General features: G+C 44.0%; 1 protein-coding gene across 3 annotated transcripts in view; it reads right to left on the bottom strand.

Annotated features, from left to right (window-relative positions):
- Positions 1-214: 214 nt before the first annotated feature.
- LRBA (LPS responsive beige-like anchor protein) overlaps positions 215-27769 on the bottom strand; it is a 1108277-nt gene continuing 1080722 nt past the window's right edge. For all 3 annotated transcript variants that reach the window (XM_063920568.1, XM_063920569.1, XM_063920570.1), the window contains 2 exons: positions 3452-3603; positions 215-1802 (listed from right to left, as the gene is read on the bottom strand). In XM_063920568.1, the coding sequence (XP_063776638.1) occupies positions 1712-1802; positions 3452-3603 (243 nt within the window). In that variant the 3' untranslated portion in view covers positions 215-1711. The remainder of the gene's footprint in view (positions 1803-3451; positions 3604-27769) is intronic.

Genomic DNA, 27769 nt, shown 5'->3' with positions numbered 1-27769 from the left:
TACACCTCGCTGGCAAAGTAGTTGTATCTACCACATCACTGTGGCCAAGCTCATCCCAAGTATGGTAATGCTGTGTCCAAATCAATGTCTAGAAATTCAGGAAATAAGCATTACACAGCTATACAAATAGAGCTGCCAATGTTCTGTTTTGGAGCCACCACTTCATAAGAATTATGAGAACATCCATGACCCCAAAATAAAGCTACATTTCCGATTTGCAATTACAAATTCCATTTTTATTTATTTTTGTCCATTTAAACGTACTTCATCCCACACTTGAGCTAATTAAAAGATGGTTACTGAATGAGTAGAAAAAGGTGAGCTGTACTAGCGACCCAGTAGACAAATCTTTGATTAAGAAACATGTGGAATGTAGGTTCAGCTCACAAGGAGATCACAAAGTACAAACAAGTCCTTATGCAATACAGACATATGAAACAACACAGTTCTTTTTTTCACAAATAGTTTTACAGAATTCTGCACAGCAATCTTGTAGAAAAGGTAAGACTATGTAACAACAAAATAACTGGATGTTGTTTTTGTTTAGGTTATTACTTTAAGCCTGTCCAGGTACACGCTAGATAGGCTTTACACAAGATTTTATTCACATGATTTGGTGCTAAAACTAATAGAAAATAGTAAGCCAGTTGCAGCAAAAAAGAAATTAATTCTAGACTACTTTAGAGAACATGTCTTGGGTTTTCTTAAATAAGAGTATTTAAAACTGTGGACTTAACCTGTTAGATTGGAACATGTCTGCACATTTTAAGAAGCCATCTACAGTATATTTTACTAGATATCAACATATTCATAAAAATGTGTAGAAACACATATGTGATTTTACACCGGCTCAACTCACTTCAAAGCCTATTCAACAACTTAATGTCAATGGCAGTAACATGCAGTAACCCACTGCTACCAATAAGACATTATTACGTTATCTGAGCTAATATCCGGCTGCAACACATTTGTGCTATGGGTACTATGCAGCAAAACAAGCCTAATATACTAGATACTATGTCTCCCAACATTTCATTCCCCTTTAAACAAAGGAGGAGCCATTTTGAGGGAGAACATTATATTTAATCTTTCCCAGAACATTATTTTCTGCCATCCAAATTAAACCAATTTCTACAAAAAGTTTCATATTCAATTAACCATAATTACTACAATTCGGCAGACAGACAATCTCTCAGTGCCGTGATAGTACAATCATTTGGAAAGAGAGAGAAAATAAAAAGAAAAAATTACTGCAGCATGACATAACATGTAGGAAAGGTCGCAGCTGAAAGTGCCCACAGGAAAGAGAACCCTCAGATAAACTCAAGATACAGGAAAGCTAGTCACTGTATACAGACCTGGCATAAATCATCCAGCCCCCATATTAAGCTTATTTTCAAGGTACACAGATGAAAATAATCTTCTCCATAGGACTAAAAAATATATATTTATTTATATATTTGTTTTACTACAGAACCCAGCAGCCTTTATACTTCTGCTTGTTTCATGTACCCACAAAAAAAGGTAAAGCAAGGTCTACAAAAATAGCAATTAACTCTAAAAATAGTTTGCTGATTTGAGTTTCATTTAAATTACATTCAGATGTAATTAGCCATTTATAAAGGACCTAAGCGGTGGCAGGTGGCTTTAGTGGCCTGCCAGAAGTGAGCGGTATCAGTGCATCAGTACAGTGCGGGCATCCTGCTTGCCATCAGTATCTTGTCTGATATTCGTGGTGCCAGCGGTTGAAGTCGTTGTAGAAGAGCACAATGCTCCCAGATGCCATGCCGGTCATAATGCACCTGAAAGTGAATTGAAACCAGATCTTTAGATTGATTATTATATTCTAAAAAACAAACTGTCTAATAATAGTACAGACGAAATTCTACATTTAACAAGCAAAGTGGTTATTTATTGGTGTAAAAGTTGTAAGCAGCCGCCACATTAAATTAACTGCAAACCCAATTTAACCCCCTGGTAGCCAGTGAAAGCAGCACGTGCTTTCCATTAGCTGTAGTGTAATTTATTTAGACAATTAAGCTGTGTCTTTATGAAGAAGGTGGGCTGTGACTGGAAAAAGTTATATTTAATGAGCTATCAAATAAACGAACAAGACCAAAGGTTTTATATGACACACACTATAAAAATGGTTTTTATACAGTCTATCATCATAATATGTGAGGAAGCTGTACTGCCATTATTACTAGACCAATCTGCCTGCATGTAAATCAGCTCCTGGACAGTATACATTATCTCCTGGCTGTCATGTAATGAGTACTGGACAGCAATACATTGTCTCTTGGCTGCCATGCAATGAGCACTGGACAGCTATACATTGTCTAATGGCTGCCACGCAATGAGCACTGGACAGCTATACATTGTCTTCTGGCTGCCATGCAATGAGCACTGGACAGCTATACATTGTCTAATGGCTGCCACGCAATGAGCACTGGACAGCTATACATTGTCTTCTGGCTGCCATGCAATGAGCACTGGACAGCTATACATTGTCTTCTGGCTGCCACGCAATGAGCACTGGACAGCTATACATTGTCTCTTGGCTGCCATGCAATGAGCACTGGACAGCTATACATTGTCTCCTGGCTGCCATGCAATGAGCACTGGACAGCTATATATTGTCTTCTGGCTGCCACGCAATGAGCACTGGACAGCTATACATTGTCTCCTGGCTGCCATGCAATGAGCACTGGACAGCTATACATTGTCTTCTGGCTGCCACGCAATGAGCACTGGACAGCTATACATTGTCTCCTGGCTGCCATGCAATGAGCACTGGTCAGCTATACATTGTCTTCTGGCTGCCATGCAATGAGCACTGGACAGCTATATATTGTCTTCTGGCTGCCACGCAATGAGCACTGGACAGCTATACATTGTCTCCTGGCTGCCATGCAATGAGCACTGGACAGCTATATATTGTCTTCTGGCTGCCACGCAATGAGCACTGGACAGCTATACATTGTCTTCTGGCAGCCATGCAATGAGCACTGGAGAGCTATACATTGTCTCCTGGCTGCCATGCAATGAGCACTGGACAGCTATACATTGTCTTCTGGCAGTCATGCAATGAGTACTGGACAGCTATACATTGTCTTCTGGCAGTCATGCAATGAGTACTGGACAGCTATACATTATCTTCTGGCAGTCATGCATTGTCTCCAGGTGGTCATGAAATAAGTACTGGACAGCCACACATTGTCTCCTGGCGTTCATGCTATGAGTACTGGACAGCTATACATTGTGTCAGGTGGTCATGCAGTGAGCACTGGACAGCTATATATTGTCTCCTGACGGTCATGCAATAAGAACCAGATAGCTATACACTGTCTCCTGACAGTCATGCAAAAAGCCCCAGACCGCTATACATTATCTCCTGGCTGCCATTCAATGAGTACTGGACAGCTATGCTCATCAAATTGGTCATTCTCACCTTTGGTCATAAGACAAGGCCATGGATCGGATGCCGGCATCACAGCCTGGATAGGCAAACAGTTGTTTCATGTCACATACTTGCCAAATCATGACAACTCCACTATCTCCTCCTGTGAGCAGGTACTGTCCATCCCGACTCAGCAGTATTGCCTAGAAGACACAACACACACCAAGTTACTAGCAGAATCACATGGAACTGTGTGCTTGCTATATACATAATTCAAGGATGCAGCAGATCATCACACTTTGCGGACAGTTGTTAGTGCTAACTGGTCTCAACCAATAAAAGCAGATAAAAATGTACATTGTATTCAGCTTACTGTATAACCTCAGGGCAAAGCTTAGTGTGAAAATCATTTGTATTGAAGGTATAGAAGCATTATTATTGAAGCACTTTATTTTTCCTAAAACACTGTTCTCATTATTTTCTCTGGTGGGTACAAAAGCAAGGAGGCCAAATTCCTCGGTTTAAAACCTATGGCTAATTATTGCCAGCAATGTCATGGAAAACGTAATTTACAGATAGTATATACCTAACGTCATAACTAGTATGTCACAGTCACTGCCCCTTGCCTGGAAAGGTACCCTGCAGTGAGGATCGCTGCTGTAGCCCAACCTGAGCATCCTTTGGACGTTCCACAAAGACACCCTGCAGCCTGTATAGCCGATAAGACCATCCTCAGGATACTGCAGTCAGTGCTGCAGTTGCCAGTATTGCCCCCTCTGCACAATGTAATGACATCATAACATTGGGCCCTCAGGGGACGGGCAAGCACAGGGCGCAGTTGTAAACAAAGGACAGCTGCAGAGAGAAAAAAATTGAAAATGGGCAGTAATGGTGGGTGTGTAGCTCATCTAAACTGTAAACAAGAATGTGGTATATAGGTGGGCACTTGGTACAACTATTTTGCGGCAAGTGACAAGATGGATTAAGAAAAAGCAAATAAAATAAAAAAAGAGGCACTGCAGCAGCTACATTGTGCTACTGAATCAGATGTGGTTCCAGGTTCCGGTAATGGAGCCTGGTGGTGGTAGCAGTAATTCCTTTATGTTGGTGGTACTCTCAGTCAGTGGTGTGATGCCAGTACATATTGTAATAAATGAACTATAAGCCACTTTAGATTTAACCATATGAATTTTGGCTTATGTTTTTTTTTTTTTACATATTTATTGTAGTGTTTTCTGTAAAGAAAAACATGTATAACATCATGATATGAGTAAGTACAAAAACTTGTTAATGCAAAGCAACATTCGCAAAGAAATAGCACAATCAGCCAATACATAGAAAACCAAAATATCCCTGTCACTAATATCGTAACGCAGGGAAAGCGCAGACTTACAGCAGCATTGGCTTATTTTGCCACAATCGTGGGTAGGAAGTTCTCCTAAGGATCTACCCTTAAAACGGATATCTTTTCTCATGACACTTTCTGGAACATCTACATGTAAGAGCACATGGACAATTCAATGTATTGTATGCCGTGCCATACTCAATCTAATATTGTAGCAAGTAGTAAACTAACCAACAAAAATGGAATGACGATAACACAAAATGGCCATGGTGAGGAAGACAGTCACACCATGCATAGGCAAACGCAGGGGGGGAAGGGGGGCGTGTTCCGGTTGCCCAGAAACCCCCTCCTCTTGGCAAGTGGCTCAAATTATGACAATAGCAGTGGTATATAATATGATTACTAGAGCTGCCGCCACATCATGCAGTTTAAGGGACAGAGAGGAGCTGCAGCACATGCATAGTGGTAGCAGCCTCTTCTGCCAAGTTTGCGGCATGTGAGTCTTGAATCAATGCACTGGACCAGAGTGTAGCTACCAGGAATAAGAGACAGGGGCCTTAGCATGTGGTGGGAGAATGTGCGCTTAGAAAGTGCAGTACTGGTTCTATTATATTTGTGTCTTTATTTTTTATAGTATGTTTAACTTTTTCCTGACCACTTATTTATATTATTTAAATATGTTTGATACAGCCTATACTATAGGGTTAAATATTAATACTGTATTCAATGTTCCGTAGAGTGGGAGACTGTGGATTGCATTTGGAAACCCCTCTCTCAAAATCCTGCGTTTGCCACTGCATGCAGCACACTGTCTCACTAGAGAACCCTCCAAACAATGCCCTTCTGCGGCAATATACCATACGTGAGCACCGAGACCTTTATGTATCGCCACACAGAAATACTGACGGGGAATATTACATAAACTAAATCAATACTCATTTTGCTCCCTCGTTTGCACTGCTGCAATCTCCTGAGGCTATTTTGGAATTGCAATTATTACCATGACAAATAATTATTTGCTACACTTAGAAAATTCATCTGAAGAAAATCCATTAACCTCCAAGTCACGGTTCACTAGCGTTTTATATTCTGAGCGTTTTATGAGAAAAATGCTATAGTAAGAGGCAAATTAAAGCCATTAATCTTTAACCCTTCTATAACCCGAGAAAGTGATTCCCCCGATGTCTTTATTAAATTAGATCCATCTATTCAGATTATCCAATTTGTGAATGTGTCCTCGCAGGTCACAATTTCCACCCTTTGCAAGATGAAGCAAATATTTTGGAGCGCCATTTTTATCAAAACACATCTAATGGGAAAATAAAGAGAACAAGATCATTTGTTTTGTAATTTAGATCCTAGTAATAGAAGTGGGATTTGTTTTGTGACTCAAATTTCTATCACCGGTCATCTATTCAGGTGTATGACTCCTGTACTGTACATACATCACAAACAATATATGTTGATTCTCGTTGTAAGCAGAGGTGGAAGGATTGGATACCATTTCAATTACTGACCATATGGTAATATAAAGATAATATTAAATCACTGTCAGTTCCACACAGGTCTCTGTATTAAGACATGGAAAGAGATAAAGTAGACGGAGATAAAGTACCAACCAACTCCTGTCATCGGTATTCGGTCAATAGATTTACACTACAAAGGTCTACAGTCAATAGGTCAACCACTAATGGTCGAAATGCATTAGGTCGACAATCAAAAGGTCGACATGGTCAAAAGGTCAAAAGGCCAACAGTCAAAAGGTCGACAGGTTCAAAAGGTCTACGTATTGTCGACACGTTTTTTAAGGATTGTTTTTTTTAAACAACTTTTGCTGCATTTACTATCCATGTCACAAACGATTACCTTTAGTAACCTTGTGGCGAGCAAACTGAAGCGCGATGAGCGAAGCGAGCCTGCATTTCATCAAATTGACTATCCATGTACAAGCTATTACTATTAGTAACCTGGTGGAGAGCGAAGCAAAGCAAGCCAATGCGCCAAGACCGTAGTGAGCGAAGCGAGCCTGCGAGGGTACGCATTTCAACAAATTGCGGTAAAAAATTTTTTTAAACACCCCCCAAAAAATTTGTGTGTCGCCCTTTTGACCCTGTCGACCTAATGACGGTCTATCTTTTTAATGTCTGTCTTCTGTATCACACCCTTTCAAACACAGCCTGCAATGTGGTAGTTAGGAGCGGATTGGCTGGTACTTTATCTCTCTCCCAAGTTATATTATATAGACCCCTTAAGTAATGAATAACTGTTGGACGCTATAGGTGGAGTTCCCACAAGGTTGATACACAATGGGAGAAAGTGTTTGAATGCCCTTACAAGTAATGCATATTCTGCAGACTAATGCAGCGCTTACCCAAATCTCTTCCCTCAAACATCAGTGGAGACCTCCTGACCAAAATTTTTTGCATGTTTGAGAGTCAATATAGATATGTCACTTCTGGTATGTGAAATATAGGCCTATTACCCGCATACCAGATGAGTGTATTAGTGTGCATGGTGTAGGACCACCAAAAGCATTGTTGGATACATAAATACAGAATGAAAAAGGTATAGTGTTCTACTAAGCCTATGACAAGGCGGGATCGGTATGAAATACCTCCAATCAAAATCCCTACAGTAATTGACCTACGGTCAAAATCCCGACAAGGTCAAAATCCTGACATGGACAAAATACCGACATTTAAAATGCTGAGAGGTCAAAATACCGACATGCGGTTTTCATTGTTTTTGTGTGTGTGTGTGTGTGTGTGTGTATGTCGACATAGGTCGACATGGACACCATATAAGTGTACCGCGTACCCCCGCATGGCTTCGGGCACACTATTATATTCCCCCTCCAGGTCCACTGGGATGGTAAAGTATGAACAAATCAGTTTCAATGAAAAAATCATGAAAAAAATCATGTCGGCATTTTGATCTGTCGGCATTTTACTTGTCGGTATTTTGACCTTGCCGGTATTTTAAATGTCGGTATTTTGTACATGTCGGGATTTTGACCTTGTCGGGATTTTGACCGTCGGTCAATTGCTGTTGGGATTTCGACCGTCGGGATTTTGATTGGAGGTAAATTGACTGCATCCCGACAAGGCCATAGAAAGGCAGTAGTCTCCCCTCTCCATATTGAAATGGAATAAATCTGTGGAAAAAGTAAAATCGGAATACAACCGCGTTATGCTGAATGTGTACTTGTTTCCCAGCTCAGCTCTTCCAAAAGGCGCACACATACTGGAAGACTGACCTTTTCATGTCAGGAAACATATTACGTATATGTAAAGCTGATGAGTCAGAAAATCTTTATGCGGACTGTCTAACATCAAGTAAGGGGGGGTACAGAGGAGACATAGATAAGGGTAAATATGATCAGAGACATCCTTGTAGAGGGAGCTGGAAATATCTAACAGCAAGATAAGAAATATGGCATGGATTATAGAGAACGAGGACTACAAACAGGTGAGTGCAGACATTTATGGGAAGTAAATAGAAGTAAACGCTGAAGAGTAAAGCAGATACATGCCTCTGCATTACAAATGGCTGAAGAGGGAAACTTTACATGTGATCTTTCTTGTATTATAGACACTTCTGCAAACCTTCAGAAACAAATTACCATAGATCACATCTTCATATATAGAAAATAAGATTTTAAACCTACCGGTAAACCTTTTTCTCCTAGTCCGTAGAGGATGCTCGGGACTCCGTAAGGACCATGGGGTATAGACGGGCTCCGCAGGAGACATGGGCACTCTAAAGACTGTAGATGGGTGTGCACTGGCTCCTCCCTCTATGCCCCTCCTCCAGACCTCAGTTAAAGAACTGTGCCCAGAGGAGACGGACAGTACGAGGAAAGGATTTTTGTTAATCTAAGGGCAAGATACATACCAGCCCACACCATCCACACCGTACAACATAGAATAAATGAATCAGTTAACAGTATGAAACAAAACAGCATCAGTCAGAGACTGATCAAAACTGTAACATAACCCTTATGTAAGCAATAACTATATACAAGCCTTGCAGAATTTAGTCCGCACTGGGACGGGCGCACAGCATCCTCTACGGACTAGGAGAAAAAGATTTACCGGTAGGTTTAAAATCTTATTTTCTCTTACGTCCTAGAGGATGCTGGGGACTCCGTAAGGACCATGGGGATTATACCAAAGCTCCAGACCGGGCGGGATAGTGCGGATGACTCTGCAGCACCGATTGAGCAAACAAGAGGTCCTCATCAGCCAAGGTATCAAACTTGTAGAATTTAGCAAAAGTGTTTGAACCCGACCAAGTAGCGGCTCTCAAAGTTGTAATGCCGAAACACCTCGGGCAGCCGCCCAAGAAGAGCCCACCTTCCTAGTGGAATGGGCCTTTACCGAATTTGGTAACTGCAATCCAGCCGTAGAATGAGCCTGCTGAATCATGTTACAGATCCAGCGGGCAATAGTCTGCTTAGAAGCAGGAGCGCCAACCATGTTGGCTGCATACAGGACAAACAGTGCCTCTCTTTTCCTAACCCGAGCCATCCTGGCTACACAAACTTTCAAGGCCCTGACTACATCAAGAGACTTGGAATCCTCCAAGTCACCCGTAGCCATAGGCACCACAATAGGTTGGTTCATATGAAACGATGAAACCACCTTAGGCAGAAATTGAGGACGAGTCCTCAACTCTGCTCTATCCACATGGAAAATCAGATAGGGGCTTTTGTGAGACAAAGCCGCCAATTCGGACACCCGCCTCGCAGATGCCAAGGCTAACAACATGACCACTTTCCGTTCCAAGCGAGAAATTTTAACTCAACTGTTTGAAGAGGTTCAAACCAGTGTGACTTAAGGAACTGTAACACCACGTTAAAGGTCCCATGGCACCACTGGGGGCACAAAAGGAGGCTGGATGTGCAGCACTGCCTTTACAAAAGTCTGGACTTCTGGGAGAGAAGCCAATTCCTTCTGAAAGAATATTGACAGGGCTGAAATCTGGACCTTAATGGAGCCTAACTTTAGGCCCATATCCACTCCTGTCTGTAGAAAGTGGAGAAAACGGCCCAGGTGAAAATCTTCCGTAGGAGCATTCTTGGCTTCACACCAAGATACATATTTCCTCCAGATACGGTGATAATGTTTCGCCGTCACCTCCTTCCTAGCTTTAATCAGAGTAGGGATGACTTCCCCCGAAATACCTTTCCTAGCTAGGATCTGGCGTTCAACCGCCATGCCGTCAAACGTAACCACGGTAAGTCTTGGAACACATAGGCCCCTGCTGCAACAGGTCCTCCCTGGGAGGAAGAGGCCACGGATCTTCTGTGAGCATTTCCTGAAGATCTGAATACCAGGCCCTTCGAGGCCAATCCGGAACAATAAGTATTGTCTGGACTCTCTTTCATCTTATGATTCTCAGTATTTTTGAGATGAGTGGAAGAGGAGGGAAGACATAGACCGACGGAAACACCCACGGTGTCACCAGGGCGTCTACCGCTACAGCCTGAAGGCCCCTTGACCTGGAACAATACCTCCAAAGTTTCTTGTTGAGGCGTGACGCCATCATGTCTATTTGAGGAAGCCCCCAACGACTTGTTATCTCTGCAAAAACTTCTTGATGAAGACCCCACTCTCCTGGATGGAGATCGTGTCTGCTGAGAAAGTCTGCTTCCCAGTTGTCCACTCCCGGAATGAAGACAGCTGACAGCGCGCTTACGTGATTTTCCGCCCAGCGAAGAATCCTGGTGGCTTCCGACATTGCCACTCTGCTCCTTGTCCCGCCTTGGCGGTTTACATGAGCCACTGCTGTGACATTGTCTGATTGAATCAGAACAGGTAGGGCGCGAAGAAGAGTCTCCGCTTGTCGTAGGCCGTTGTATATGGCCCTTGATTCCAGCACGTTGATGTGTAGATAAGCCTCCTGGCTTGACCACAGTAACTGAAAATTTCTTCCTTGTGTGACTGCTCCCCATCCTCGGAGGCCCGCGTCCGTGGTTACCAGAACCCAGTCTTGAATGCCGAACCTGCGACCCTCTAGAAGGTGAGCACTCTGCAGCCACCACAGGAGAGACACTATGGCCCTGGCGGACAGGCTTATTCTCTGATGCATTTGTAGGTGGGACCCCGACCACTTGTCCAGATGGTCCCACTGAAAAGTCCTCGCATGAAACCTGCCGAAGGGGATGGCATCATAGGCCGCCACCATCTTCCCCAGTACTTGAGTGCATTGATGAACTGATACTCTTTTTGGCTTTAGCAGGTCTCTAACCATGCTCTGGAGTTCCTGGGCTTTTTCCGTTGGGAGAAAAACCCTCTTCTTTTCCGTGTCCAGAACCATGCCTAAAAATGATAGCCAAGTCGTTGGAATCAACTTTGGCAGATTTAGGATCCAGCCGTGTTGCTGCAGCACTCTCAGGGAGAGTGACACGCTTTTCAGCAACTGATCTCTCGATCTCGCTTTTATCAGGAGATCGTCCAAGTATGGGATAATTGTGACTCCTTGCCTGCGTAGGAACACCATCATTTCCGCCATTACCTTGGTGAAAATCCTCGGGGCCGTGGACAGCCCAAACGGCAACGTCTGAAACTGGTAATGACAGTCCTGTACAGCGAATCTCAGGTACGCCTGATAAGGAGGATAAAGGGGGACATGAAGGTATGCATCCTTTATGTCTAGGGAAACCATGAAATCCCCCCCTTCCAGGCTGGAGATCACTGCCCGGAGAGATTCCATCTTGAATTTGAACTTCTTTAGATACAGGTTTAGGGATTTTAGATTCAGAATGGGTCTGACCGCGCCATCCGGTTTCAGGACCACAAACAGGGTTGAAAAGTACCCTTTCCCCTGTTGGACTAGGGGAACCTTGATAATCACTTGCTGTTGACACAGCTTTTGTATCGCAGCTAAAACTATTTCCCTCTCTGGGGGAGAAGCTGGCAAAGCCGACTTGAAAAATCGGTGAGGAGGCACTTCTTCGAATTCCAGTTTGTAGCCTTGGGATACAATTTCTATCGCCCAAGGATCCACATCTGACAGAACCCAGACCTGGCTGAAGAGTTGAAGACGTACCCCCACCGGCGCGGACTCCCGCAGTGGAGCCCCAGCGTCATGCGGTGGATTTTGTAGAAGCCGGGGAGTACTTCTGTTCCTAGGAACTAGCCATAGCAGGCATTCTTTTCCCTCTACCCTTACCTCTGGCGAGGAAGGAAGAGCCCCGACCCCTTCTGGACTTATGCGACCGAAATGACTGCATCTGATATTGAGGTGTTTTCTTTTGCTGTGGGGGAACATAAGGCAAAAAAGAAGATTTACCCGCGGTAGCTGTGGAAACCAGGTCCGCGAGGCCCTCCCCAAATAAAACCTCACCCTTGTAAGGCAAAGTTTCCATATGTCTCTTTGAATCGGCATCACCCGTCCATTGGCAGGTCCACAGGGCCCGCCTAGCAGAAATTGCCATGGCATTGGCCCTTGAACCCAACGTCTCTCGCAGCGTCTCTCATATATAAGGCTGCGTCTTTAATATGACCCAAGGTCAATAAAATGTTATCCTTATCTAGGGTGTCAATGTCAGATGACAAGTTATCTGCCCATGCTGCTATTGCGCTACATACCCATGCCGACGCTACTGCCGGTCTGAGCAAGGCACCCGTATGTGTATAAATAGATTTTAAGGTAGTCTCCTGTCTGCGATCAGCAGGATCCTTGAGGGCTGCCGTGTCTGGAGACGGTAGCGCCACCTTTTTGGACAAGCGCGTCAAAGCCTTGTCCACCCTGGGCGAGGATTCCCACCGTAACCTGTCCTGTGCGGGGAAAGGATACGCCATAAGAATTCTCTTGGGAATCTGCAGTTTCTTGTCTGGAGTTTCCTAAGCCTTTTCAAATAAAGCGTTCAGCTCATGAGATGGGGGAAAGGTTACCTCAGGTTTCTTTTCCTTAAACATGCATACCCTCGTGTCAGGCACCGAGGGGTCCTCTGTGATATGCAAAACATCTTTTATTGCAATAATCATAAAATGAATACTTTTGGCCACGTTGGGTGTAACCTCGCATCATCGTAGTCGAAACTGGAGTCAGACTCCGTGTCGGTATCAGTGTCTGCTACCTGGGACAGGGGACGTTTATGAGACCCTGAAGGGCCTTGTGTCACAGTCAAAGCCATGGATTGACTCCCTGCTTTTTCTCTGGACTCTGCTTTGGCCAATCTTTTATGTAATAAAGACACATTTGCATTTAAAACATTCCACATATCCATCCAATCAGGTGTCGACTGTGCCGACGGAGACACCAAAATCATCTGCTCTACCTCCTCCTTAGACGAGCCTTCCGCTTCAGACATGCCGACACACACGTACCGACACCCCCACACACTCTGGGATATATATATATATATATATATATATATAGATATATATATATATATATATGGAGACAGTCCCCCAATAAGGCCCTTTGGCCTTTGGAGAGACAGAGAGAGAGTATGCCAGCACACACCCAGCGCCACTGGACACTGGAACAAAATCCCAGTCTGTACATCGCTTTTATATATTAATAATACACTCACTGCGCCAAATAAATGTTCCCCCCCCCTCTTTTTTACCCTCTGTACTTGTGTTCAGCAGGGGAGAGTCCGGGGAGCAGCTTCTCTGCAGCGTGCTGTGGAGAAAATGGCGCCGGTTAGTGCTGGAGGATCAAGCTCCGCCCCCTCAACGGCGGGCTTCGGTCCCGCTCAAATACTTTATACTGGCGGGGGTTTATTTAATATACTGCCTTCCGCAGTATATATATGTCAGCCAGTGTCCCTTGAGGTTTATTATTGCTGCCCAGGGCGCCCCCCCCCCCCCTGCGCCCTGCACCCATACAGTGCCGTCAGTGTGTGTGAATGTGGGAGCAATGGCGCGCAGCGGTACCTCAGTGAAGATCTGAAGTCTTCTGCCGCCTTTGAAGTCTTCTTTCTTCTTATACTCACCCGGCTTCTATCTTCCGGATCTGTGAGGAGGACGGCGGCGCGGCTCAGAGACGAACAACGAGGATGAGACCTGTGTTCCGACCCTCTGGAGCTAATGGTGTCCAGTAGCCTAAGAAGCAGAGCCTATCATTTAAGTAGGTCTGCTTCTCTCACCTCAGTCCCATGATGCAGGGAGCCTGTTGCCAGCAGTGGTCCCTGAAAATAAAAACCTAACAAAAGTCTTTTTCAGAGAAACTCAGTAGAGCTCCCCTGCAGTGCATCCAGTCTCCTCCGAGCACAGGATCTAACTGAGGTCTGGAGGAGGGGCATAGAGGGAGGAGCCAGTGCACACCCATCTAAAGTCTTTAGAGTGCCCATGTCTCCTACGGAGCCCGTCTATACCCCATGGTCCTTATGGAGTCCCCAGCATCCTCTAGGACGTAAGAGAAACACCACAAAGCATGGAAGGATAAATGTCACTGTAAATACAGGAGCTGAACAGATACATTCAGAGGCCAATAAATGAGTCTGTCCAAACAGATAAATACTCATATTCAAAATAGGAACGTTTTGGAATAAAAGATGATTGCAAGCTAACATGGACAGAACTTTCTCCCCTTTCACTCCTAGCTGCACACTGTAATTATGTGTCTATGTATTTATATACTGTCTGTACTTTTGTACCTTACTGTTCATTTTCCTCTTTTACTTCGCTGTGGAACCCTTGTGGAAACTTAAAAAAAATGATAATTTATAATAATAGAGTGTTGAATTTGGGAACAAAAAGTGGTATATGCCCTCCATTGAAAGCATACTTGGTGATCCCAGAGGGGAGGTATAGAAGGCAATTGCTCTGGGTGTTAAAATGCAATTTGTGTCACCATGGCTCCACTCACTGGTACCATTTGTGTCACCACAGCAACTTCCATGCGCAGTGAAGGCAGAGCCTGATTGCCCAAATCGTGTCATCAACACCCAGCCTCTACTTAGGAGTCTCCTAGACATCCTGAACTGTGCTGTAGGTATAGTCAGATAATATTAATGTATGTATGTATGTATGTATGTATGTATGTATGTATGTATAGTATGTATGTATGTATAGTATGTATGTATAGTATGTATGTATAGTATGTATGTATGTATAGTATGTATGTATGTATAGTATGTATAGTATGTATGTATGTATAGTATGTATGTATGTATGTATAGTATGTATGTATGTATGTATGTATGTATGTATAGTATGTATGTATGTATGTATGTATGTATGTATGTATAGTATGTATGTATGTATGTATGTATGTATGTATGTATGTATGTATGTATGTATGTATGTATGTATGTATAGTATGTATGTAGTGCTTTTCTCCAGTAGGATGGTATACAGATCTGGTATAGACAATTTCAGGCATAAAGATTTCTGGCAAGCCATCTAGATATGGAAGTGATCTGTACTGTGGATAAGATGAAATAAAAAGAAGCGCTTTCTACAGGCAAGCTACAGGGAGCATCTAAAATTGTAAGACAAGATGGGAAGGATATGTAATAATAATTCTAAAAATGATACAGCTAAAAAATTCTGCCATCTATTAATGTGTTTTACAGCTGACTGAAACAAAGGTTCAGCTAGTGTTCAGTAGCCATTTAGTGTCAGAGTTCATCATGCAATTGAGCATATTCCCCTGGCATTAAGCTGGATAGAGTCCCAAGAGAGGGTAGAGTGCAGGGATTCTACTGATCTCTCTGCAGCTGATAAACACAGTAAGCTTTCACACCCACAGAGCCACTAACATAACTTGTAAATGGTCCAAGTACATGATTACCCATTTGTGGGAACAAAATTAACCTGAACACTATAATTTATGTAATAGGCAGAAAATGAACCCAACACACCATCACATGCGCATTCCTTTTCCAAACATAATCCAATGCGGCTGTAAGGTCTCCATTTGTTACAACTGAAGCATCGGTGCGTAGCCACTGGCTGCTGTCTAACAACTAGAAAACCCCAAACAGGTCTATATTGTATAGGCCACTCACCTGGAAGGCTGTCCTTTCCATCTAAGGCCAGTTTTGTTTGTCCACATATTTTATGACTGACAGCCACCAGCACTGGTTTTGTCTATTACATATACCATAAATAATTTGAATTGGTCCTAGTCCACCAACCCAGGGCACCCCTGCAAGTACTCCAAGGCATCCCAGGGTGCCTAGGCACAGAGTTTGAGAAACACTGGCATAAGCCTTAACGTTCTAGGTGTAAGATAGTGTCGACTGCGGCAAGCTGACATGTTATACATCTGTGCATAAATTTCATAAGTGTAGTATGTCCTAGATGAAAGCTCAGCTTAAGCACAGCTGCCTACGCTATGTGACAGTACAGCAATACTTGGCAGAAACTTGCTTCCTGATATTTTAAGCTGCCACAAACAGTGCAGAGATTTCTTTATGGAATAGGTTATTTTATAAACATAATGCGTTTACTATGACTTTCCATACAATATAAATAATGATATACAAATGACAAAATTGCTTTCCTGCCTAATACATATTGCAATAAAAATCGGTTACGGCAAAGTACACACATGAGATACAGGGATGTGAAATCAATTGCACTGCCAGCGTCATGTCTACAAAGCATGGCAATGGGGAAATACCTTATACATGATCTAGAACACCAATGCTGCCATTTGCTTCTATTATTTCCTTAAACACAAACAAAGAAATCACTTGTTTCCAGTAGATTATGGCATGTAAGCAGCTACTGTGCCCTTTCCAATCTCCAGACAAAGCAAATAATTGGATCCCTTGGGGTGCTGGAGCTAGTGTCTGCCTCAGGTAACAGCTCTGTTTTAGGAGTGGATTTCTTTCCATCCAAGTTATTAATTCTGACATCTAAACATTGCATGGTAGATGTGCTTTGACATGCTTTTGGCTGGGGCTCTGGTGGGCAACGCAGCATTTAAAACAAAAACAGGTGTATAACATTGATTAGGCTGTGAGTATCCCCAGGCAGTCTGGAGGTCTCTTGGTAGTTTTCATGAGCAGGCTACAAGAAAGTAAATTAGAATTCTGTCCTGTGTCTGATGATTGTAAATTGTTACTTTTGTCGACATCCTGTGGGCTTGGGCTTACCACGACACATGAAACACAACCTGTTTAACTCCCCTCATTCACTCAATGGCAGTCAGACTTGACCTTAGGTTTCCTTGGTTTCACCTCTAGCACCATCCCCCCTTCCTATTACTTGAAAAGCAAGCAGTGAAAACATCAGTCTGCCACAGCCATGGGCAGGTACTACAGATTGGGGGGAGCTGGACTTTAATCACGCAGTTGCCACTTGCCTGCCAGCATGATAAAGTGCAGAAGCAGATGGGGAAAAGGGGCTGTGGATTGTTTAACTCTAAAATCCAACAGGGACTGCTTTGGTATTGAAGAAAAAAAAAACCCCCAAAAAACAACAAGAAAACATGTGGCTGAGGTACACATGTGTTTGCCTGGACTGCGGACTTCCCCAGCCTGAGGCAACAAAGCCTAGCTCCCAGCACACACTGAAACACTACAGAAACTGTTCCAGCCGGCAGGGGATTTCAAGATATTTTACAGATTTATTAGCTTGGCTGACAACATAATCACAACTGAAAGTGACAGATTATGAACATTATTATTGCAAAAGAGAACTAAGAAAAACAACAGAAAATAGAGTTGGTATATTGCGTGCGGGTGATGACGATGCACAAACACTCTCTCTTCTGTCCAGTTATAGTAAATATGCTAGAAAACACTCTAGATGGGAGCAGTCTCGTCAGTCTAACCTGTAGAGAGATCGGCCTGGGAATAAATCACATCAGATGCTTGTGTGACTAAAATATGCTCTTTGGATTAGTGATAGCTTCACAGGCTTGGACATACGGTGCAATTATTTTATTGTTTCTTGTCCATTAAACTCACAGCCCAACTAATAAGAAGGAGATTACAGACAACGACCTTCACACATGTGATTAGTGTGTGTGTACCATACTGTATATATACTTGTGCATACATTTCTATCCCAGCTGTTTGGTATTGCACATGTTACGTTGTAGACTATAGAAAATATAAGCTGCTGGTACATTGTCCTAAGCAATATACATGAAAATGTATGGAGCTGAAAGCAGCAGTAACACATGCTTACTGTATGAGGCATGTGAAAATTATATGACACAAAATGCAGACAAATAATATTAATAATAAACAGAATTAGCAGATTTAGTTTTAATGACTAAAATCATGGGCTAACATTGTCTCACAGCACGGAGATCTTTGGTTTAATTCCCACAATGGCCCTAATGGTGTGGAGTTTGTGTGTTCTCCCCATGCTTGCGTGGGTTTCCTCCTGGTGCACTGGTTTCCTCCCACAATCCATAAATATACTGGTAGATTTAATCGGTTCCCAACAAAAAATCTATTTCTAGTGTACATGTGTGTGTGCATGTGGTAGGGAATACAGATAAGCTCCACCGAGGCAGTGACTGATGAGTATGGATAAATATTCTCTGAAAGAGATGCTGAAAGCATGTGCGCTATAGGATAACTGATAATACATACATACACGACTGTATATTCACTTTACAATGCTTAAGATAATTGTTGCTATGGCTGCCGACAGCTTAATATTTCTAAAATTAAAAAAAGAAATTGCAGATGCACACCCTATAGTACTAAGCACTGCTAACAAGAATAATTATAATGATATAACAGGGCAAAACTGAGGTGCGTGGCACAATGTTTGGGCAAATATATATGGACCTCACCTGGTGGGTCTACATAGTGCCCTGGACTTGAACCTTAGTGTTAGAATATGCATCTGCATTTTCTTTTTGCTGTGTGGAACTACAAGTCTCAGCATGAAAGCACCTATTATTATTTTTGGAATTAGGATGTGCAGTCCAAGATACCCTCACACCTTCCATTGTCAGTCACTCCAACAGTACCTCACCACCTCTAATGACTAAATAGATGCTTTAATACTTGGCCGATACTACTTCTACCGTACAGTGGCCAGACAGACAAGCAGCAGCCACAATTGTTATTACAATGCCTCAGAGAAGGGGGTAACCAGGTGGTTGACCCAGGGCCCCCTCACAGGGTCGGTCTGACCCTGCCATTGCCGAGAACAGGTGTCCAGCACCACTGGATCCTGGATGGGGAATGATGCAGCTTTGTGTCCTGCATGCAGTGTATACAACGCAGAGCAGCTGCCGAGTCTCATCATCCGTAGTGATGGTGATGAGGGAACTCGGAAGCCCCTATGGGTTATATGCACACTGCATGCAGAACACAAAGCCAGAAGCACTCAAGTGGAGCCACGTAGGGTGGGCACTGTGTAACATACAGGGGAGCACTGTGGGGCAAGGTAAGTCGCATAGTGGCGGAGGGGTTTACATTTTATTGGAAGGGACCCCATAGCAATTTATGCACTGTATCAAATGATCATTTAAACATGCGTACAAGTGGCTCATCCTCATCCAGGAAGCTATAACTGGAGGGCCTACTGTATGTCACACCAAATCTATACTGTATTTTGGTTGAGTGTTTCTTATAGGCTCTCTCTATCTATCCTAACAACTTACATATGAAAGCTGTGCCTTCAATTTCAACAATGATACCTTCTGTGCCAGTAACGTTGGCAATTTTTGTTGAAAATTCCTTCAATACTTTAATTGGACACATGGAGACAGTAACATAATTACGATATAAAACTGAACCACGCAGACTTGTTATTGCCCTGTTTGAGATTATATTAAACAATTTCTGTGTTTCTCAGTACTAATACTTACTGCTAAAATACACAAATAGGATCCAATGCTGCAGCACTGTATGAGAACATGTTTATGGGTTAGTATATTATTACATATAATGTAACGAATCCAATGTGATATAAGCCGTCCACAGTTTGGAATAAAGTAGCAATGTGTTTCTCATATGGTGGGCAACTTTGATACAAACATTGATTCACTGTTTATCCCATACATCTGACATTATTTTTATGGACCACTGTAAAATTGTAGCATAAAAAATAAGAATTTACTTACCGATAATTCTATTTCTCGTAGTCCGTAGTGGATGCTGGGAACTCCGTAAGGACCATGGGGAATAGCGGCTCCGCAGGAGACAGGGCACATCTAAAGAAAGCTTTAGGATCACCTGGTGTGCAATGGCTCCTCCCCCTATGACCCTCCTCCAAGCCTCAGTTAGGATACTGTGCCCGGACGAGCGTACACAATAAGGAAGGATTTTGAATCCCGGGTAAGACTCATACCAGCCACACCAATCACACTGTACAACTTGTGATCTGAACCCAGTTAACAGCATGATAATAGAGAAGCCTCTAGAAAAGATGGCTCAATACAACAATAACCCGAATTTTTTTTGGTAACAATAATTATGTACCAGTATTGCAGACAATCCGCACTTGGGATGGGCGCCCAGCATCCACTACGGACTACGAGAAATAGAATTATCGGTAAGTAAATTCTTATTTTCTCTGACGTCCTAGTGGATGCTGGGAACTCCGTAAGGACCATGGGGATTATACCAAAGCTCCCAAACGGGCGGGAGAGTGCGGATGACTCTGCAGCACCCAATGAGAGAAATCCCGGTCCTCCTCAGCCAGGGTATCAAATTTGTAGAATTTTACAAACGTATTTGCTCCTGACCAAGTAACTGCTCGGCAAAGTTGTAAAGCCGAGCCCCCTCGGGCAGCTGCCCAAGATGAGCCCACCTTCCTTGTGGAGTGGGCACTTACAGATTTTTGGCTGTGGCAGGCCTGCCACAGAATGTGCAAGCTGAATTGTACTACAAATCCAACGAGCAATAGTCTGCTTAGAAGCAGGAGCACCCAGCTAGTTGGGTGCATAGAGGATAAACAGCGAGTCAGATTTCCTGACTCAAGTCGTCCTGGAAACATATATTTTTTGGGTCCTGACAACGTCTAGCAACCTGGAGTCCTCCAAGTCCCTAGTAGCCGCAGGCACCACAATAGGTTTGGTTCAGGTGAACGCTGAAACCACCTTAGGGAGAAACTAAGGACGAGTCCTCAATTCCGCCCTGTCCGAATGGAAAATCAGATAAGGGCTTTTACAGGATAAAGCCACCAATTCTGACACGCGCCTGGCCCAGGCCAGAGCCAACAGCATGACCACTTTTTCTGTGAGATATTTTAACTCCACAGATTTAAGTGGGTCAAACCAATGTGACTTTTGGAACCCAAAAACCACCTGGAGATCCCAAAAGTGCCACTGAAGGCACAAAAGGAGGCTGTATATGCAGTACCCCTTTAACAAATGTCTGAACTTCAGGGACTGAAGCTAGTTCTTTTTTGGAAGAAAATTGACAGAGCCGAAATTTGAACCTTAATGGACCCCAATTTCAGGCCCATAGATACTCCTGTTTGCAGGAAATGTAGGAATCGACCCAGTTGAATTTCCTCCGTCGAGCCTTACTGGCCTCGCACCACGCAACATATTTTCGCCAAATGCGGTGATAATGTTTTGCGGTTACATCCTTCCTGGCTTTGATCAGGATAGGGATGACTTCATCCGGAATGCCTTTTTCCTTCAGGATCCGGCGTTCAACCGCCATGCCGTCAACGCAGCCGCGGTAAGTCTTGGAACAGATAAGGTCCTTGCTGGAGCAGGTCCCTTCTTAGAGGTAGAGGCTACGGATCCTCCGTGAGCATCTCTTGAAGTTCCGGTTACCAATTCCTTTTTGGCCAATCCGGAGCCACTAATATAGTGCTTACTCCTCTCCATCTTATCAATCTCAGTACCTTGGGTATGAGAGGCAGAGGAGGGAACCCATACAATGATTGGTACACCCACGGTGTTACCAGAGCATCTACAGCTATTGCCTGAGGGTCCCTTGACGTGGCGCAATACCTGTCGAGTTTTTCCCAACGGTTTATAATCATGTGGAAAACTTCTGGGTGAAGTCCTTACTCTCCCGGGTGGAGGTCGTGCTGAGGAAAACTGCTTCCCAGTTGTCCACTCCCGGAATGAAAACTGCTGACAGTACTATCACATGGTTTTTCGCCCCGCGAAGAATCCTTGCAGCTTCTGCCATTGCCCTCCTGCTTCTTGTGGCACCCTGTCTGTTTACGTGGGTGACTGCCGTAATGTTGTCTGACTGGATCAACACCGGCTGACCTTGAAGCAGAGGTCTTGCTAAGCTTAGAGCATTGTAAATGGCCCTTAGCTTCAGGACATTTATGTGAAGTGATGTCTCCAGGCTTGACCATAAGCCCTGGATATTCCTTCCCTGTGTGACTGCTCCCCAGCCTTGCAGGCTGGCATCCGTGGCCACCAGGACCCAGTCCCGAATGCCGAATCTGCGGCCCTCTAGAAGATGAGCACTCTGCAACCACCACAGGAGGGATACCCTTGTCCCTGGTGACAGGGTTATCCGCTGAAGCATCTGAAGATGCGACCCGGACCATTTGTCCAGTAGGTTCCACTGGAAAGTCTTGCGTGGAATCTGCCGAATGGGATTGCTTCGTAGGAAGCCACCATTTTTTCCCAGAACCCTTGTGCATTGATGCACTGAGACTTGGTTCGGTTTTAGGAGGTTCCTGACTAGCTCGGATAACTCCCTGGCTTTCTCCTCCGGGAGAAACACCTTCTTTCTGGACTGTGTCCAGGATCATCCCTAGGAACAGAAGACAAGTCGTCGGAACCAGCTGCGATTTTGGAATATTGAGAATCCAATCGTGCTGCCGCAACACTACCTGAGATAGTGCTACACCGATCTCCAACTGTTCCCTGGATCTCACCCTTATCAGGGAATCGTCCAAGTAAGGGATAACTAAAATTCCCTTCCTTCGAAGGAATATCATCATTACGGTCATTACTTCAGTAAAGACCCGGGGTGCCGTGGACCATCCCTACGGCAGCGTCTGAACTGATAGTGACAGTTCTGTACCATAACCTGAGATACCCTTGGTGAGAAGGGTAAATTTTGACATGAAGGTAAGCATTCTTGATGTCCCGAGACATCATGTAGTCCCCTTCTTCCAGGTTTGCAATCACTGCTCTGAGTGACTCAATTTTGAATTTGAACCTCTGTATGTAAGTGTTCAAAGATTTTAGATTTTAGATTTTAAAATCGGTCTCACCGAGCCGTCTGGCTTCGGTACCACAATAGTGTGGAATAATACCCCGTTCCCTGTTGCAGGAGGGGTACCTTAATTATCACCTGCTGGGAATACAGCTTGTGAATGACTTCCAAAACTGCCTCCCTGTCAGCGGGAGACGTCGGTAAAACAGACTTTTGGAAACGGCGAGGGGAATAAGTCTCGAATTCCAATTTGTACCCCTGAAATATTACCTGAAGGATCCAGGGGTCTACTTGCGAGTGAGCCCACTGCGCACTGAAATTCATTGAGAACGGGCCCCCACCGTGCCTGAACTTGTAAAGCCCTAGCGTCATACTGAGAGCTTGGCAGAGGCGGAAAAGGGTTTCTGTTCCTGGGAACTGGCTGATCTCTGCAGCCATTTTCCTCTCCCTCTGTCACGAGCAGAAAAGAGGAACCCTTTTGTCCGCTTGCCAACCAGGACTGCGCCTGATAATACGGCGTCTTATTTTGAGAGGCGACCTGGGGTACATCCCCTTTTTTAAGGCAATACTTCCAAATGCCGTTTGGAATCCGCATCACCTGACCACTTTACTGGTATAATTGGACAACGCACTTATACTTGATGCCAGTCGGCAAATATTCCGCTGTGCATCATGCATATATAGAAATGCATCTTTTAATTGCTCTATAGGCAATAATATACTGTCCTTATCTAGGATATCAAATTTCCAGTCAGGGAATCCGACCACGCCAACCCAGCACTGCACCTCCAGGCTGAGGCGATTGCTGGTCGCAGTATAACACCAGTATGTGTGTAAATACATTTTAGGATACCCTCCTGCTTTCTATCAGCAGGATCCCTAAGGGCGGCCATCTCAAGAGAGGGTAGAGCCCTTGTTCTTACAAGCGTGTGAGCGCCTTATCCCTCCTAGGGGGTGTTTCCCAACGCACCCTAACCTCTGGCGGGAAAAGGTATACTGCCAATAACTTTTTAGAAATTATCAATTGTTATCGGGGGGAAACCCACGCATCATCACACACCTCATTTTATTTCTCAGATTCAGGAAAACTACAGGAAGTTTTTCCTCACCAAACATAATACCCCTTTTTTTGGTGGTATTTATATTATCAGAAGAGTGTAAACTTTTTCCATTGCCTCAATCATGCAATGTGTGGCCCTATTGGAAATCACGGTTGTCTCTTCACCGTCGACACAGGAGTCAGTATCCGTGTCGGCGTCTGTATCTGAGGTAACGGGCGCTTTAGAGCCCCTGTATGAGACGTCTGGACATGCACAAGCTGAGTAGCCGGCTGTCTCATGTCAACCACTGTCTTTTATACAAAGCTGACACTGTCACGCAATTTCAACAGTACATCCACTCAGGTGTCGACCCCCCAGGGGGTGACAACACTATTACAGACACTCTACTCCGTCTCCTCATCATTTTTCTCCTCATACATGTCGACACAAACGTACCGACACACAGCACACACACAGGGAATGCTCTGATAGAGGACAGGACCCCACTAGCCCTTTGGGGAGACAGAGGGAGAGTTTGCCAGCACACACCAGAGCGCTATATATATACAGGGATAACCTTATACAAGTGTTTTTCCCTTTATAGCTGCTGTATTGTTTATACTGCGCCTAATTTGTGCCCCCTCTCTTTTTTTAACCCCTTTCTGTAGTGTAGTGACTGCAGGGGAGAGCCAGGGAGCTTCCCTCCAACTGAGCTGTGAGGGAAAATGGCGCCAGTGTGCTGAGGAGATAGGCTCCGCCCCTTTCTCGGCGTCCTTATCATCCGTTTTCTTGTATGTTTTGGCAGGGGTTAAATGCATCCATATAGCCCAGGAGTTATATGTGATGCATTTATTTTAGCCATAAAAGGTTTTCTATCGATTTATTGCGTCTCAGGGCGCTGCCCCCCCAGCGCCCTGCACCCTCAGTGACCGGAGTGTGAAGTGTGCTGAGAGCAATGGCGCACAGCTGCGGTGCTGTGCGCCTACCTTTATCTGAAGACAGGAAAGTCTTCTGCCGCCGATTTTTCCGGACCTCTTCGCTCTTCTGGCTCTGTAAGGGGGCCGGCGGCGCGGCTCCGGTGACCCATCCAGGCTGAACCTGTGATCGTCCCTCTGGAGCTAATGTCCAGTAGCCTAAGAAGCCCAATCCACTCTGCACACAGGTGAGTTCGCTTCTTCTCCCCTTAGTCCCTCGATGCAGTGAGCCTGTTGCCAGCAGGTCTCACTGAAAATAATAAACCTAAACTAAAACTTTCACAAAGAGCTCAGGAGAGCCCCTAGTGTGCACCCTTCTCGTCGGGCACAGAAAATCTAACTGAGGCTTGGAGGAGGGTCATAGGGGGAGGAGCCAGTGCACACCAGGTGATCCTAAAGCTTTCTTTAGATGTGCCCTGTCTCCTGCGGAGCCGCTATTCCCCATGGTCCTTACGGAGTTCCCAGCATCCACTAGGACGTCAGAGAAAGATCAGTGCAAATGTATAATGTATTAAAAGCACAGAGACATCTGTGTGCTCATTCACATCACTTACAGCACCGAGGAGTTCAAAAATAGGAGGAGATTAAAAAAGAGCACAATGCAATTATTGATCAACATGCAAGAAGAGACAGAATTTGAAATACATATATAGCTGAAGGTGTCTATTAAAGTGCTGCATAACATACCTTACATAACTATAGTATTTGTCCACCAAGTGCTCTTTCTCTCCCTCTGCCATGTTACAAAAGAGAAGCTTCTTGCACACCACAGATATAGAATGACTGACAGCATTGTAGACCTGCTTTGTAAACATGCACTGTGTGGTTTGGCGAATTCCTATGGAGTAGGAGAAAGATACTGTCCCAATCCTTTGGAAGGGGCTTCAGCAATCTTACAGAAGTGTAGGGATAATACTCTACTTTTAATGCCCCCTACACACACTGCAATCCGCCGCCGAGCTGCCCGACGGCGATACAGCCGATGGGCGACCTGGCTGCGGGGGGTGGGGTGTTTGTGAAGTTTCTTCACTGTCCCTGACACCCAGCTCCATAGCAGTGCATGCTAATATGGATATTGCCCATATTGGCCTGCATGCATAAGCGACCCGGCACCAACGATGAACGAGCGCAGGGCCGTGCATCGTGCTTCGTTGGTGCCTACACACTGAACGATATGAACGTTCATATCGTTCAGTTAGATCTTCAAGTGTGTAGGGCCCTTTAGTTTTCTTTATATAGCTGCAATAGAATATCTGGTTAGCACTGTATTTTATATAATAGTACAGATCTGAACAGTGTCATTTGATCATGTATTTAGTTGAACTTTAATAACTTGTTACAGTATGTGTGATTTTCACTCTTAAGCATTATCTCATAAGGAAAATAACAAAACTATTTAATGAGATTTTATGCAAGAGATTAAAATCGTCCAGAGAAATATACTTTACGGTTTCAAATTAGCATTTGACCAAAAGTGACTGTCTCTTGGGCCAGCAATTAAACTCCTGTCCCAATAAACTTTTTGGATGGGATTAATTGAGTGAAACTCATGGAAGGCACTTTAATTGTGAAATTGAGCGATTGTGGAGATCATCACGGTAACAGTATTTACAAATCGCGTGTGTAGCTATGCACAATGCAAACAATTAGTTACAAAATTATCATTCCTCTATAAAATAAATCTCAAAATTACACAGCAAGGCAACACCTATGCAGCCTCAGCCCTAGACAGCTGTTGTGAACATATTCCCATTATGCACAGAATCAATTGTTTAGTAAAATTTTGAGGTCATATGAATGTCACGAAATAGAGATAAACGCTGTAAAGTTAGAGCGGGTACACACTAGTCGAGGGGGAATTGCTGGCGATGAATGACTATCGTTGAACGATATACAGTAGCGTTCAACGATATATTGTGTACACACTGAACACTATCGTTCAACGATAACGTTCAGTGACGTCAACATTCCTGAACATGCAGCTCAGCCAACATGTAGGAGTGCGCATCGTTCATCGGTCATCAATATTACCCCCATACACACTGGACGATATAAGCCTAAAAATAAACGATAAAGACATTTATGTTATCGTTAATTTTTTAGGCTAAAATCGCCTAGTGTGTAGCCCCCTGATAAAGCTAAATATTTATCTTATATAATACCCTTTATGAGGTCTAAGAACACTGTACGCTATCCACGTATGAAGTACCGTAAGGGTACGCACGTTGCGTAACAATCGCTTAGCCGTAGTCGAGACGCTCAAGCGTCACGTTCGCTCACGGCCAAGAGATCACTGGCAGGCACGCTATTGGCTGCTGACTAACGTAATGATTCGCTATAGCGTAGCGAACGCTCGGGACCACGAGGAGATCACCAGCGGCGCTGACGCTCACAATGTTAAACCTTTATATCTAAACCATAAACAATGTAATATGCTGTAAAACCTTTGTGTAGAGATAGGGTGTAGATGCAACCTAGTGTAACCTTATTAACTTAAAAGCTGTTTGAGCGTCACCGACGCTCTGAGAATACTAGACACTATAAGAAATACACAGATACCTGGGCTTAGGGTCCAACGCCTAATATGTATATATTTTGAATGATAAACTTGCAAAAGAATTAATACAAATACAAATCATACACTACAATATAACATAGACTACCTAACCAGATAACTACACAGGAAATATAATACAATTACTATTTAAAGGAAAATAAGAGAGAAAGAGGAGAAGGGAGAGGGAGAGAGAGAAATTGGCCCACAATAACAAGAAGATCAATATAGTTGCGGAGAAACACTTACGCACAAGGGGAAACGATCGCATGCGCCTCGATATCCAGCTCCCGATTATCAGCAATGAGAACCGTTGAAGAGAGTGAGCTGGATATGGTCGGCCTGCCTATTTATGCCCCACACACAATGCAATTCAATGGTCCCTACAATCTTATTGTTCATTGGACACAGGAATTCGGCTTCGCATTATAACA

The sequence above is a fragment of the Pseudophryne corroboree genome, chromosome 1 (genome assembly GCF_028390025.1).
Source record: "Pseudophryne corroboree isolate aPseCor3 chromosome 1, aPseCor3.hap2, whole genome shotgun sequence".
NCBI classification, from domain to species: domain Eukaryota; kingdom Metazoa; phylum Chordata; class Amphibia; order Anura; family Myobatrachidae; genus Pseudophryne; species Pseudophryne corroboree.
The sequence above is the reverse complement of the archived record's forward strand: the minus strand, read 5'-3'. Positions and strand labels throughout refer to the sequence as shown.